The following is a 15,000-nucleotide window of genomic DNA, read 5'->3' as shown; positions in this document are numbered from 1 at the left end:
GGAGGCTGGTTGGCGAGGAGCGTCCTGCAGACGGGTGTAAATATTGGACCCTCGTTAACCTGGGAGACCCGCCTCCTCTGTGACCCCTTTAATTGAATAATGCTAATGTGGCATATTGACTTGGACTTTGTTTATATTTGAGCTACAGTGTCGAGGCGACCGGTGCTCTTTGCCTCCCCCTGCTGGTCGGATGTCTGGATGTGGAGGGGGGGGGGCTTTACACCGGAGAGTTCAACCTCATGTAGCCGCTTTTATTTAACCTGCATGGACGACGTCCTCCTCCCGTCCACAGAAACACAGTGGATCCACAGTAGATCCACATTAGATCCACATTAGATCCACAGTGGATCCACAGGAGGTCCCCCATCCTTCAATCCTTTATATGAGAGAGGGGGAGGGGGAGAGAGAAACAAAGAGAGGGGAGAAAGTAAACAACGACTGGAGGGGATGAAAGAATAAGCATCTTAATTTCCATTTGTTAATATTATTGCGTTGTGCTCTTCGTTGTGTGTGAGTAATAAAAACCATTAAACGTCCACGGAGGTTCTGATGATCGCAGGACATTGATCTGTGAGGCTCCGGTGATCTGTGAGGCTCCGGTGATCAGGAGGCGGTGATGTAACACTTCCTGGTCTCGGCAGCACAGAGCATCTTCACACTCGGCGTGGGAATCTTCTTTAATCACACTTCCAGGCAGTTATGAGCTTGGATCGTACCGGCGTGGATCCAGCCCCTCGTGGTGGTCCGGCCTGTCGTCGGTGGAGACGGGTTGTCGTCGTCGGCCACAGTGGAGCGAGGCGGAGTAATGAGGGAGGGATTCAATGAGAGGGGGTTCCTCAGCGCTGAGACGGAGGTGAGGCTCACCTCTCCTCCAGACTCACCTTGTCGCTGCTTCATTAAAGCACCGGACCTTAAAGACACGTGGAGTAGTTTGTATGACTCTTATGGATCTGTGTGCACCACAATCAAACAGGTCTGAGATGAGTCTCTGTAGTCCAGGCTCGTAGCCAACACAACCAGTTAGCCGGCTAATTAGAGCACAGATGCAACAGAATTGCTTGATGAGATAATATCTCTGTGCAAACTAATACAGTTATGTAATTTGACTCGTGAACAAATGGTGTTACGGTGATGGAATGTGTTCATGGTTTTGTTTCTAGAAGGCCCGGATCTCAGTTTGTTCCGTTTTATTTTGAAAGTTCCTCTCCTCACGTGTCATGTTTGGTGTGACTTCCTGCCCTGACTGCAGCTCCAGAGAGTTCTTCATCAGGTCCTCAGTCCATCACCCAGTGGTCCTGGACCCAGCTGGTCTGCGGTCCAGAGGAGTCCTGTGACCTGCAGTTTTCCCATGGTGCATCTCTTCCATCCACGCTGCTTGTATTGATAAGCAGAGGGAGGATAGAGGAGATATATGGGTCGAAACTTGGGATGAAGGATTCTCCCTTTGATCCACGAGCTCATTAATTATCCATAAACAACATCAAGAACAAGAACAACAATTAGGAGCCGGCGACTCTGCGTCTGCCTGAATCTCCGGCAGTAATAAACAGGCGGATATGAGCGTGAGTATGAGACGCCTGGTGAAGCCTGTTGTCTTCCCTGGGTAATGAAAGTGAATGCGACCCTTCAAAAGCCAAAACGCTGCATAATTCATGACATTTTTCTCAGAATAATGCAGGTGAAGCTGCTTTGAAGTGTTCATACATGCTCCGAGGACAAAAGCCGCTCCACTTCCGTCCTTATTAAAAGGCCTTTTACTTAAGTGATCGTATGAATGCTGGAGATTGGAGAGGAAGAAAATTAGCCAAATGAAATAATGGTTTTAATGTTTAAGTTGCAATTTGTGGGCCTTTAAATCTGATGATGAAACCTTAAAGATGCCAAGAGCAGTAAATTAATCTCAGCAGCATTAATACTTAATGTCCTGCGATGTATGTGCATGACTGTTAAAGCTCAAAGCTTCAGGACTGTAGAGCCTCAGCGGTTTATCCTCTGAGATCCTCACTTTTCTCAGCTTGAGGATCCACAATCCACTATTGAGGATGTGATCCAGTATGGAGGATGTGATCCACTATTGAGGATGTGATCCACTATTAAGGATGTGATCCAGTATTGAGGATGTGATCCACTATTGAGGATGTGATCCACTATTGAGGATGTGATCCAGTATTGAGGATGTGATCCACTATTGAGGATGTGATCCAGTATTGAGGATGTGATCCACTATTGAGGATGTGATCCAGTATTGAGGGTGTGATCCAGTCTTGAGGATGTGATCCGGTATTGAGGATGTGATCCGGTATTGAGGATGTGATCCACTATTGAGGATGTGATCCAGTATTGAGGGTGTGATCCAGTCTTGAGGATGTGATCTGGTATTGAGGATGTGATCCACTATTGAGGATCTGATCCACTATTAAGGATGTGATCCAGTATTGAGGATGTGATCCACTATTGAGGATGTGATCCACTATTGAGGATGTGATCCAGTATTGAGGATGTGATCCAGTCTTGAGCATCATTAGAGGAAATGCTAACGCCACTATTCATTGGTTGATAACATCTGGATCCAGGTTTGAAAATGTTCTGATGAAGGAAAGTTATTTACCAACCGGCTCCATGAGGTTTCACTGGGAACTCCCCTTCTTCCCGTGGAGGAGGAGGAGGAGGAGGAGGAGGAGGAGGAGGAAGAAGAAGAAGAAGAAGAAGAAGAAGAACAAGAACAACAACAAGAACAAGAAGAACAAGAAGAACAAGAACAACAACAACAACAACAACAACAACAACAACAACAACAACAACAACAACAACAACATCAACATCAACATCAACATCAACAACATCAACATCATCATCATCATCATCATCACTGAGAGTCCTGCAGGCAGAATCCTTCACCAGCTCTGCTCATCCTTGAAAGCTTTATCGTGGGCGAACATGCTGCTGGTCCCTTCTGGTCCTGATCTGAGATCAGAGCCAGGCCTCGGGGTCTCCCTGCCTGTCCAGACCGGCCTATCAGCCCTCCACTCCGCTGACTCCTGATCCGTCTGCTGTCATGCTTTCACACCCGAGGACTTTGAAACCAGACCGACGTGGTTCCCCTCCTCGCTGTGTTTAGGATCCGAGTCGGCCCTGTTATTGATGTCTGTTGTTCAACTCCAAGTCCACCACTCTGCTTTTCCCTCATTTAGTTGGGTTTGTTTGGATTTCTGCGTCCACTGATTGGCCCGTGTCCTGCAGATGTTTGTTGGCCGATGTGAGCCCGAAAGGTCTGCTAGAGACCGGGATGAGGTCCTGGAACCCGGCTCTGCATTAACAAGAGCAGAGGGAGGAACTTGTTCAACAAATTGGTGACGCTCGCACGTAGAACACACAGCCACCGCTTAATGTAGGCCAGCATACTGTACACACACACACACACACACACACACACACACACACACACACACACACACACACACACACACACACACACACACACACACACACACACACACACACACACACACACACACACACACACGCGTGGCAGGAGAATGACGAACTGATTAGCTCCCTCTCACTGAGAATTAATTGGGTTTCTTCACGCTGAAAATGAATTCCTCTTTTATAATGTCCTAGTTAAGAGTCGCAGCAGCTTCATGATAATTGGATGACATTTAAGGTGGACTTCCTGTTGGCTGGCGTGACTGGGACAGGAAGTGACACGGCCTGTAAACCACGGGGTTCTTCCAGGATACAAACACATTAAGATGTCAGTTTGGGGGAATCTGTGGTGAGTGTGGTGAGATGAGCCTTGTGTTGGTGTCCCGGTCTGATCTGGATCTGATCTGGATCTGGTCTCCGTAGGTTCTACCAGAGAAGCTCAGTTTGATTACATCGGGTCTCTGTTTAGCACTTCTCAGACTCCTCCAGGTCCAATCCTCCTGTTAGTTTCCAGTATTTATCATCCTTCAGTAACAGAAGAAATAAAATAAATCACATAAATATATATTCAGCAGCACGTTGCTGAAAGGATCCAGGTTCCAGTGGGAGACATGTTTGTTTTTATTTGGCCCAGAAGTGTGGGCAACGCTTTGCTTTCTGTATTTATGAAACAGGGTCACCATGGCAACTGAAGGTTTGAAACTACTTCAATACAAACCGCCACGGACCCAATTCAGTGAACTGTTATCAACATTTTGAAGCATTTCATTGAATCCTGAACTTCTCCGAGATGGACGTGAGCGTGGGAGAGGTCTCTATGTTAAATACATACCTTTGAGTGTTGCTCATCATAAACGGACCAATCACACAGCAGCTCCATCTAACACACTTCTGGGGATGTCTTCTTCATAATGTGACATTTGGGATGTAAACTGCTATGGAAACCGAAACGCTCCTCTTGTGTGAAGCATCCATCGTGTTTGTTTAATGAAGCTTCTCGTGATCGTCGTCCTTGTCATACGCGCCTCCTAAACGGGACTTGGACACGCGAGCGGCGTGGAACGGCGGCGGCGTTGGGCGGGGACAGCGTGGAGCGGTGGCGTGGAGCGGTGGCGTGGAGCGCTGGGGTGGCGTGGGGTGGCGGCGGCCCGACTCACCTGTCAGTGGCGGAGACGGCGCTCTGCTGAAGGCCGTGACAGCAGGTGTCCTCCATGCAGCACAATGTGTGTCACAGCTGTCAGTCTCACCTGTCACACACATACACACACACACACACAGACACACACACAGACACACACACAGACACACACACACACACACACACACACACACAGATGTGGAGCAGCGTGTCGAGGTTATTTAGAGCCGATGAGGATTGATTAGCCGGCTGGCAGAAGGCTGACTGTTTGGGATATGAACTGGTTTTCACTCTGTCTGTTTCTCTCTGTGCCCCCCCCCTCCCCCTCCCTCCCCATCCATATACCCCCCCCTCCCCCTCCCTCCCCATCCATATACCCCCCCCCCCCCCCCCCCCCGCCCCAGCTGTCAGGGATTTGACTGCTTCCCAGAATCAGCCGTCAACATTCATTACATCATCACCTCCATCACCTGCAGTTCTTCTGCCTTTTCTGTGTTTCAGTGAAGGGAGGCTGTTTTGACAGAATGGATTTACAGCGTTGTGTTTGATACGACGCCATGCTGGGTTCATGGTCATGTGTTGGTCATGTGTTGGTCATGTGTTGGTCATGTGACCCTGTGCTGCAGGTGGCGGAGATGCACGGCGAGCTGATCGAGTTTAACGAGCGCCTGTACCGCTCCCTCATGGCCAAAGACCACCTGATCGTCCAGATGAGACAGGAGCTCATTGACCTGAGAGGACCGGTGGGTCACACACACACACACACACACACACACACACACACACACACACACACACACACACACACACACACACACACACACAGTGAGCTGTATCTTACTGGTCTCCCCGTCTCTTCTGGTCCAGGTTCCAGGAGATTTAAGCCAGACGTCCGATGACCCCAGCCTGTCAGATTTTGAGACGTAAGGATGATCTATACGTTGTTCTGGAGTTTTACCAGAGCGAGCTGTCCAAGCATGGTGCCGACACACTGTTGCTATGGTAACGATGATGCTGATGATGATGTTTGTGTCTCTCAGGGCTCATCGTGCTCTCATCAACGTGTGGATCCCCTCCGTGTTCCTGCAGGGCCGCGCTGCCAACGCCTACCACGTCTACCAGGTACACCCATACCTGTCTGTGTGTGTGTTCACCGGGCCGAGGCTAGGAGGCGCCGTCCTCACGCAAGGTCACATGGCCTCTCTCCATACCAGCTGCTAGTGTACGTGGGACACGTTCCCCAGAGGATCAGTGTGTTGGAATTAAACCAGTCCCATACAGGCTGTGCACCTACAAACTAGTACTGTAACTGGTACTGTAACTAGTAACTAGTAATGTAACTAGTAACTAGCCGGTGATGATGCACCCCTCCAGGCTGGTCTCGGGTCAGCCAGTCGGGGTCTGAAGCAGCAGCTTAACAAACAGAGCTGCTGCTTCTTGTCTATCTGTCAGGTTATCGACACAGGCTGTTTTACTGTTTCTGTCACATTAACGAGGTGTTACACTGCAGCTGTCCCACAAGACACACACACACACGCACACGCACACACACACACACACACACACACACACACACGCACGCACGCACTGTTATCTGCTCTGCAGCTGTGAGTGCTGCTGTAATGTTATTCAGGCGAAACCGTACGAGGCGGTAAGAGACAGGAACACATCCTCGGCTCCAGGTGATAGTCAGGACCGACTGGCCAGCGAGTCAGCCTCCTTCTACAGAACAAAGTTCACTACCAGGACTGAGCTGAGAGCCGTCTGACTGATCTCCGGCCTTCAGACTGGACCGGAGCACGACAGGTGGGGACGTACAGGTGTGGACGTACAGGTGGGGACGTACAGGTGTGGGCGTACAGGTGGGGACGTACAGGTGGGGACATAGAGGTGGGGACGTACAGGTGTGGACGTACAGGTGGGGACGTACAGGTGTGGGCGTACAGGTGTGGACGTACAGGTGTGGGCGTACAGGTGGGGACGTACAGGTGGGGGCGTACAGGTGGGGACGTACAGGTGTGGGCGTAGAGGTGGGGACGTACAGGTGTGGGCGTGGAGGTGGGGACGTACGGGTGGGGACGTACAGGTGGGGACGTACAGGTGGGGACGTACAGGTGGGGACGTACAGGTGGGGGCATACAGGTGTGGACGTACAGGTGGGGGCGTACAGGTGGGGGCGTACAGGTGGGGATGTACAGGTGGGGGCGTAGAGGTGGGGACGTACAGGTGGGGACGTACAGGTGGGGATGTACAGGTGGGGGCGTAGAGGTGGGGACGTACAGGTGGGGGCGTAGAGGTGGGGACGTACAGGTGGGGGCGTACAGGTGGGGACGTACAGGTGGAGGTCCTGATGCTGCTGTCATCAGAGCCCAGGTTTGGAGGACCAGCCGGTCGGGTGGAGTCATGGAAACAGACATCTTGTAAACTGATGTTTGTCGTTTCCAGACTCTCGTCAGCGTCATCGTGTACCAACGCTCCGTCTGCTGTCTGATGAATAGCATCTTTATTATCTAATGGGCCTCTTTTTCCTGATTCAAACCGACATGGAAGCCAAACATTACATATCTGGATGGCTTTCTACAAGCTTGTATTATTAGCTATGTTGATGCTCTGTTTTAAAATCCCACATACTTGTAATATGCACAGCCAGCAGGGATGTGTGGTGATTTCCCACCTGCTGGATGAGGAACCCATCCAGGTGATTGGGTGCCTCCCTCTCCAGTAAACGATGCTCTGGGCCTAGAATGGAAAGGCACCAAACAATAACCGTCTTCTTTAAGCTCGGGAGGTGATGTGGGACCCGAGGACGCCCCTCGCCGTTCAGATGCATCACATGAACAGTCTGGTTGAGTATGTGGGACAGCGTCCTCATATCTGCCACGCTGCAGGCCAGTTTCACACTCTTGGAGCGGCTCCAGCGTGCGACCTGAACATTTTCCATGTGTTGCTCTGATTCCTGCTGATTCCTGCTGATTCCTCGTCTCCACAGCGATGAGGCTGCCGTCCAGCCTCGGAGCCGCCATCAAACGGCCCATCTGCTGCTTTGGATGCTTCCCTTCCCCGAGCTATATCCGTCTTAATGGCTCCCTATGGACGCGGCTTTTGTTCTTAGACAGGCTAATGGATGGCCAAGGTTACGGAGTCATTGTTGTTAAGGTGAGGTTGCCGTGGTGATTGAACACCGAGCCAACAGTCTTAAAGAGCGGAGGGGAGGGCATGGGTCTCCTTAAAATACCCTCGAGTGAGAGCAGAGACTTTCTTCTGTTTCTCTCTATCTCTCACACACACACACACACATACACACACACACACACACACACACACACACACACACACACACACACACAGACACACACACATATGCTTGCAGAATTGAACAATGATGAGAGCAATGAGCCGGAGCGGCTTTGGGAGGGTCGAGGCTGGATGATCGGAGCGTCGGCGCGGCAACCTTGTGGCTGAAAAGTCCGACTCACCCGGAGAGCAAGAGCAGCTGATCAGACGCCATCTCGCCGTCGTTTGTCCCTTAATGTCTTCGTCTTGTTTCCTTTCTTTGCCCCTCTGCGTCATCACCCCCCCCCCCCCCCCCCCCACCAACGCCAGATTGCTCGGCATAAAAGCAGCACTTAAACTGCTTGTACTCCATTTTTCTCTCTTTGCATTTCTTCAGAGCTCTCGCTCAGGATGGATGGATGGTCAGTCTCTGGTTCCTCCACATAGTCTGGTCTGGTCTCTGGACTCATGTGAGCTACTGTCTAGACTTCTGGGTCCACGTTAGTTTTACTTCCACTGGAGGATGCAGAGATGAAGACTGCGTTCGCGGCCGTACCCGGCGCCCTCATGCATCCTGCAGCCCGTTAACGTTCAGCGCCCTCATGCATCCTGCAGCCCGTTAACGTTCGGCGCCCTCATGCATCCTGCAGCCCGTTAACGTTCGGCGCCCTCATGCATCCTGCAGCCCGTTAACGTTCGGCGCCCTCATGCATCCTGCAGCCCGTTAACGTTCGGCGCCCTCATGCATCCTGCAGCCCGTTAACGTTCGGCGCCCTCATGCATCCTGCAGCCCGTTAACGTTCGGCGCCCTCATGCATCCTGCAGCCCGTTAACGTTCGGCGCCCTCATGCATCCTGCAGCCCGTTAACGTTCGGCGCCCTCATGCATCCTGCAGCCCGTTAACGTTCGGCGCCCTCATGCATCCTGCAGCCCGTTAACGTGGCGGGTCGCGTGCGGCGGGAGAGCGGGATGATAGAGGGTCCAATTAATAGCAGTTACATAAAGCAGCTTCCCAACGCCTTTAATATGCAACGTATGAAACTCATAAATCAGCCGATGAATAATTGAGGCATCCTCGCTGACGCTTTCAGACGCCGCCGCCTGCATCGGACCGCCGGCCCTAAATGCAGAAATGCAGCGTGGGAAATGTGTGTTTGCACCTTTTTAATTCTGTATTAGTGTTCGGCTACGGCCGGTTAGCTGGGAGACGTGTGGGGGGAGGAGCTTCGGGTGTGAGACGCTCTGATTGGCCGGAGGCCTCGACCTCATGGCGATGATGCAGGTGAGACCAAACATATTTATTGATATGAAGTTGACATTAGTGATGCATTCAGAGACGGATGTTTTACACTGAGGACCACGTGTACGTGCACGTGCAGGAATGTGTGCACGTGAGTGATGGTGCTTGGAGACGGAGGGAGATAACTATGATGTTGATGATGGTGATGATGAATGTTTTATGATGATGATGATGATTACAGCGGCCGCGTGGCGTTCCATCCGTCAGTCAGAGATGAAACGCCCTCGGGACGACTCACTGCTGCTTTCGCCGCCGTCATTTACATCCCATTTCCATTTCAGGCACTTAAGTCGGCGCTTACCCAGAGTTCCTCACAGTGGGCCGTCGTGGTTGGCTGTCTCCTTCAATGGCACTTAGAGAAAGAGGGGCGGGGCTTAATACCAGCCCGTACAGTGTAAAGCAATATAATATAATAGACTTCCTTATAGTCTAAATCTGGATATGTGAGGCTGTTATTAATATCCATACCTGATATATTAGTATACACACCTATTTAATAATGAGAGTTGTAGCTCCGCATCGCCATACATTCTAAGCCCCGCCCACTTTTAGTGGTCCAATCAATATGAAGGAAGTGATTTAAAACAGTGTGAAATGTTGGGATCCATGACCTCCTACAGGTGTGTCATCGTGTGCTCTCATCATGGCGTCCACGCTAAGGAGATCTCGTTGTTCCTCCTCGCCATGCCCGGACGCCCGGGCGCTGTATCTTCTGTTCAACCCGCCGGTTGTTTTCTCTCGTCTGCACTTCGGTGGGTTTTAAACGGCTTAACGCGGCAGAGACTAACGCGGCCTCCTGAAGGCGTCACTTCATCATCCGCAGACTTGGGATGCCAGGGGGGCGGGGCCTGGAACGGGAGGGGGGGTGATCGCGTCGTCCCTTTGAGGGAGTGTGATGATCTCTGCTTCAGCCTGGAGACATCTGATTGGATCTCGGGTTGGAGCATCATTTATCAGCCTGTCCCTCCCTCCTCCTCCCTCTCCTCCCCCTCCTCCTCCCCCTCCTCCTCCCTCTCCTCCCCCTCCTCCTCCCTCTCCTCCTCCCTCTCCCTTTTACCCTGAATTCATATTTACCCGTTATGTTTGTCTCTAATTTTCCCCATCGCTCTGGTTCCCCTCCCCTCTTTCTTTGCCCTCGTTCCGGTCCCCCCCCCATGATTAGCTTCCTTACTACACTCAGGACTTGTCAGTGACTCCTTCATTGGTATCACAGAGTTGTGCGTGTGTGATGAGGGGGGTGAGGGGAGAACGGGGGATGAAGAGCAGAATGAGGGAACGATTGTGATCCCGGTTCTTCCATGGTAGCCTCCAACGCAGGAGACGAGTCCTCGTGTCTGGTTCTCCACCCGCCGCTCGCAGACGAGTGCTGAGTCCTCAAGTGATGGAACCAGAGCGTCTGGGATGATGATGATGGCTGGAAACAGACTTTCTTTGTGGAAACGGAAGATGTTTCCCTCCAAACCCGAGCGAAGGGGAATGCTGGACTCATGGAAACCAACCTCGTGTTCACAGCTTGCCTCCAAGTCGCCAAACAAATATTAAATTCATGGTTGATTTCTGTGATTTCCAGTGAGGTCATTAGTCCTCTTTATTGTGAAACATGTTGCAGTAAGAAAGCACGGTTCCCAGCACTAATGGCCACATAGCGAGATGTGCTGCAAACGCTGCATTCAGGGACCTAGGACTGAGCTGTTTGCATCCCTTTGTCTCCCGTATGCATTTGTAATATTGCAGATAATGCGTTGTGATTATGCTGCAGATGCTGCTAAAGCAGCACTCTTCGTCTTTCAGAAGCACCGACGTGCACTCAGGCATCTGTGTACGTGACGTTTTCTTCAATTCAAACAGGAAAATAGAATATTTTAATAATAATTCCACATTTAAGAGTTTTTTTCCACGGATGCAGCAGACGGTTGGGTAGAAAGTGCAGAAACATCCTCCCTTGTCACTCTTTTTTACTCAGTTATTACATTTTAATGAGAAGGTTCCTCCTTGAAATTCCAGCTGCTTCTTCTTTCTCTTATTTTAATGGAAGCAACACAAAAGGATCCACTGATGCCACATATTCACTCTATACAGGAGAGGCCTTGTTAAAATAACGTGTCATGGAATCTCTTCCATCTCTGGGTCATTAGAAAGTATAGAGGAGTTTCTCCTCATCCGTCCTGCTGGGTTGGTGAAGTCAAGGGTAAGGTAATTGGTGAGGCCGGTTTGAGAGAACGCTGCGTTTAAGAGCTCACACCTGCTGCTGCTCCGGAGACGGATGCTGTAGGACAACGCAAGGTGAACGCCTGTTTTATCTGACAAAATAAATATCTGCACCTTTATCGGCAGACGGGGAGCAGTTCTACTTCCCCAAGACCTAACAGAGGGCTGTGTATATATATATATGTATGTATGTATATATATATATATATACATACATACATACATACATACATACAAAAATGATTCCACGATCAGTCCACATCGGCCAGACTTGACCAATCAGATTCTACGATGTAAATTCTTAGTTGGGGACACTCCTATTGTGTGTGTGTGTGTGTGTGTGTGTGTGTGTGTGTGTGTGCGCGCGTGTGTGTGTGTGTGTGTGTGTGTGTGTGTGTGTGTGTGTGTGTGTGTGTGTGTGTGTGTGTGTGTGTGTGTGTGTGTGTGTGTGTGTGTGTGTGTGTGTGTGTGTGTGTGTGTATTCCCTGCAACATCTACGAAACAAAGTGATACTTTTCGGCGATATGGTAAAAGTTATCACCTCACCTTTTTCTCCTCCGGGATCCCAAAGTTACCAAACTGAACCAAACTCACGTCCGTGTTTTATAAATGATACATTTCCAAGTTAACAGAACACTTTAAAGTTTGTTTGAAGTTCAAGTTTAAATGCCAGAAGTTGAGTTTTTTATTAAAACCAAATTACGAGCTCCGTCTGTGGAGAGCTGTGAATGTCTCGGGGGTTCGATCTATCATCCTCGCTCCCCGGCAGCCGCCGGCGCCGCTCGCCACTTTATTACATTTTTTTTTATGTAGCATCAGCGCTAATTATGTAGCCGTGGCGTCTCAGTCCTGAATGCAGAGGAGACACTGAGCCATAGAACTGCACACCATAGAATGTGTATGTCACCATACCAACTATCTCTCTTTGACATCTGACTCATTCACAATCTAATATCCTCATATTGCCCTCCTCCTCCTCCTCCTCCTCCTCCTCCTTGTCTCATTGTCGGCTTTCTCTTTTTTTCCTGCATTCATTAAAATGTAATCATTCCTTCTTCTTGTCTGTTAGGAAGCCCCGGTGACGGACCGATCATCTAATACATGTTGTTATGGTCGTTGATTAGACGTGAATCTGTTCGTTAAACGTGGCTTTCCTGTTTTCATTGCAGACAAACCTACGTTTTCTAGATAACCTCCCGTTTTTTCAACCAAGTTCAAGAGTCTGCAGCCGGTTACAGTTGTGAGAGGGGGGGGGGGGGGGGGGAGGAGAGGAACCCTCCGGCTAAACATCCAGCTTAATGTCGAGCAAAGAGAGGAGGCTTTAATTAGCCGCTCACCGACATCCCGCTCCACGTCTTTTATTTCTGTCGTTATTCCCCGTGTAAGTGCTCGTCCCCTCCGGAAGCTGTGGTGCTGGGCCCGTTGCCATGGAGACGGCAGAGATGCAGATTGTGCAGATTGTTCTCACAGTTAGACGTTGAAGCGTGTATCATCGTGGTGGCGTGACTGACCAGCTGACCTCAGTGTAGTTTATGCCTCAGAAGGCTGGGAAACCCAATGCTACAATGCTATCGATGCTATCCATGCTACTGATGCTACCAATGCTATTAATGCTACTGATGTTACCGATGCTACCAATGCTATCGATGCTGCTGATGCTAACGATGCTACTGATGCTACCGATGCTACCGATGATAAAGATGCTACCGATGCTACTGATGCTACTGATGCTACCAATGCTTTCGATGCTACTGATGATAACGATGCTACCGATGCAACCGATGCTACTGATGCTACCAATGCTTTCGATGCTACTCATGATAACGATGCTACCAATGCAACCGATGCTACTGATGCTACCAATGCTTTCGATGCTACCGATGATAACGATGCTACCGATGCAACCGATGCTACTGATGCTACCAATGCTTTCGATGCTACCGATGCTACCAATGCTACCGATGCTACCGATGCTACCAATGCTATTGCCACGTCTCTGCTGATGCGTGTTCAGAGCCTGCATGTAGCATGTAGCATGTAGCAGACTATGTGCATCATGGACTATGTGGAGTTGTTATGAGGATTATTTTGGGATGGAGATGTTTTACGACCAGAACACACTCTGGTAGCTGCTGCTGTTAAATCAGATTAAACCGGTTCATCTGTCTGGAAGGAACCAGATATCTGTTTATGTGTCACGCTTGTCGAGCTTTATGATCAGTGATATTTCAGCATATGGAATATTTAAGCATGTTTATTTAAAAGCACAGACCTGCAGCTGAACAATGAAATACATGATGAAATATTCAACAGTGTTCAGCGCTGCTCTTCACCGTGACTTCGACCTGTTTTACAACGATGGAGGCGTTCCGCTGTTCTTCTTTTCATGAAGAAGGTGATGATGAAGATGAAGGCCACCAGTTTAAAATGTGCAACAAAGTCCGTCTCCAGCTGCGAATGAGGAAATATTCATCAGGGCGGCAAGCCTGAACCCAAGGGCCTGAACGGGCCAGGCCGTCGATACGCTCCGGTCTGATCTGATCCAGTCTGATCCGGTCCAGTCCGGTCTGATCCGGTCCAGTCCGATCTGATCCAGTGTAGTCCAGTCAGGTCCAGTCCGATCCGGTCCTGTCCGGTGTGTGTTGCTGTTAACTAGAATGAGCTCGAGGAGATGTGCAACATTTCTACCTGTTGATGCCAAACTCACCTGTTTTTGCTCCGTTCCTGGTTAAACATTGAGACTTTATTTTGCTTTTAGAAGTTCAACATAAAGTCAAAGAGTAACGTGAATGGTTCACTCTGACCCGGTTTATTCAGCTGTAGAAGAAGAAGAGTTCTAAGAACGCTGCAGAACCAGAAGTTAAAAACACAAAGTGCTGAGATGACGAGTCGGCCGTCCATTAGAGGCATGTCTGCTCCCATCTCGTCAGCCGCCGCTGTCATTCATCAGCCGGGACTTCTTCAGTATATAGATATAAATATAGATGGATCATATTACCTGTGGGTACATCACCTTCTCTTCTCTGGTTCCACGGAGGATGAAGTCGAGCACTAATTGATAAAAACACAAAGAAGCCAGGATGCGATGGTGGTTTGGTCCTCCCACTTCCTGTTGCTGTCGTTGGTGATGCTTCTAGATCGTTTGTTGCTCTGAGTGTGAATCCTCTCTTTGTAACGGTCGATGTCCAGACTTTCACATCTCTGTGGTTTGTAACGGAGACGAAGCAGCGCTCGCTGAACAGAACAGCGGGAGGTCGTGACCCGGCGGTTCTGATGATCCACACCTTCAAACCGGATCTCAGAGCTTTACGTTCTTTTTAAGAAGGTGATCCAACAAAGAGGCGTCTCAACCATCTCATATTCATCATCATATGTATGATGTCTGAGTGGGTGCTATGAGGTCTCCTACAGAGATTCATGGTCCGGAGAGGATGAACCCGACACTAACGTGGGTTGCTTCTTGCTTTCGTGTCTTTGACTTCCTTCTGATGATGTCAGAGACACATTTTATTTTTTGATTTGCCTGCTAGTGGGGAGCTTTATCAATTATTAAGTCCGTTTAGTACGAACCTGAATCAAGTCTGTATCTGTTTGTTGTTGGTGGTGTTTTTCAGATTTCATTCTCCAGAGTAGTTCTGCTCTGTGTCTCCGTTTC

General features: G+C 49.7%; 1 protein-coding gene across 1 annotated transcript in view; it reads left to right on the top strand.

Moving 5' to 3' along the window:
• Positions 1–15,000, top strand: part of snx29 (sorting nexin 29) — a 66,424-nt gene that overhangs the window by 40,674 nt on the left and 10,750 nt on the right. Inside the window, exons 16-18 of the mRNA XM_084040556.1 lie at positions 5,191–5,307; positions 5,432–5,487; positions 5,605–5,686. Coding sequence (XP_083896682.1) covers positions 5,191–5,307; positions 5,432–5,487; positions 5,605–5,686 — 255 coding nt within the window. The remainder of the gene's footprint in view (positions 1–5,190; positions 5,308–5,431; positions 5,488–5,604; positions 5,687–15,000) is intronic.

This window comes from Eutrigla gurnardus (genome assembly GCF_963514095.1).
Source record: "Eutrigla gurnardus genome assembly, chromosome: 22".
In the NCBI taxonomy this organism is placed as follows: Eukaryota; Metazoa; Chordata; class Actinopteri; order Perciformes; family Triglidae; genus Eutrigla; species Eutrigla gurnardus.
This window is presented reverse-complemented; position numbering and strand designations above follow the sequence as displayed.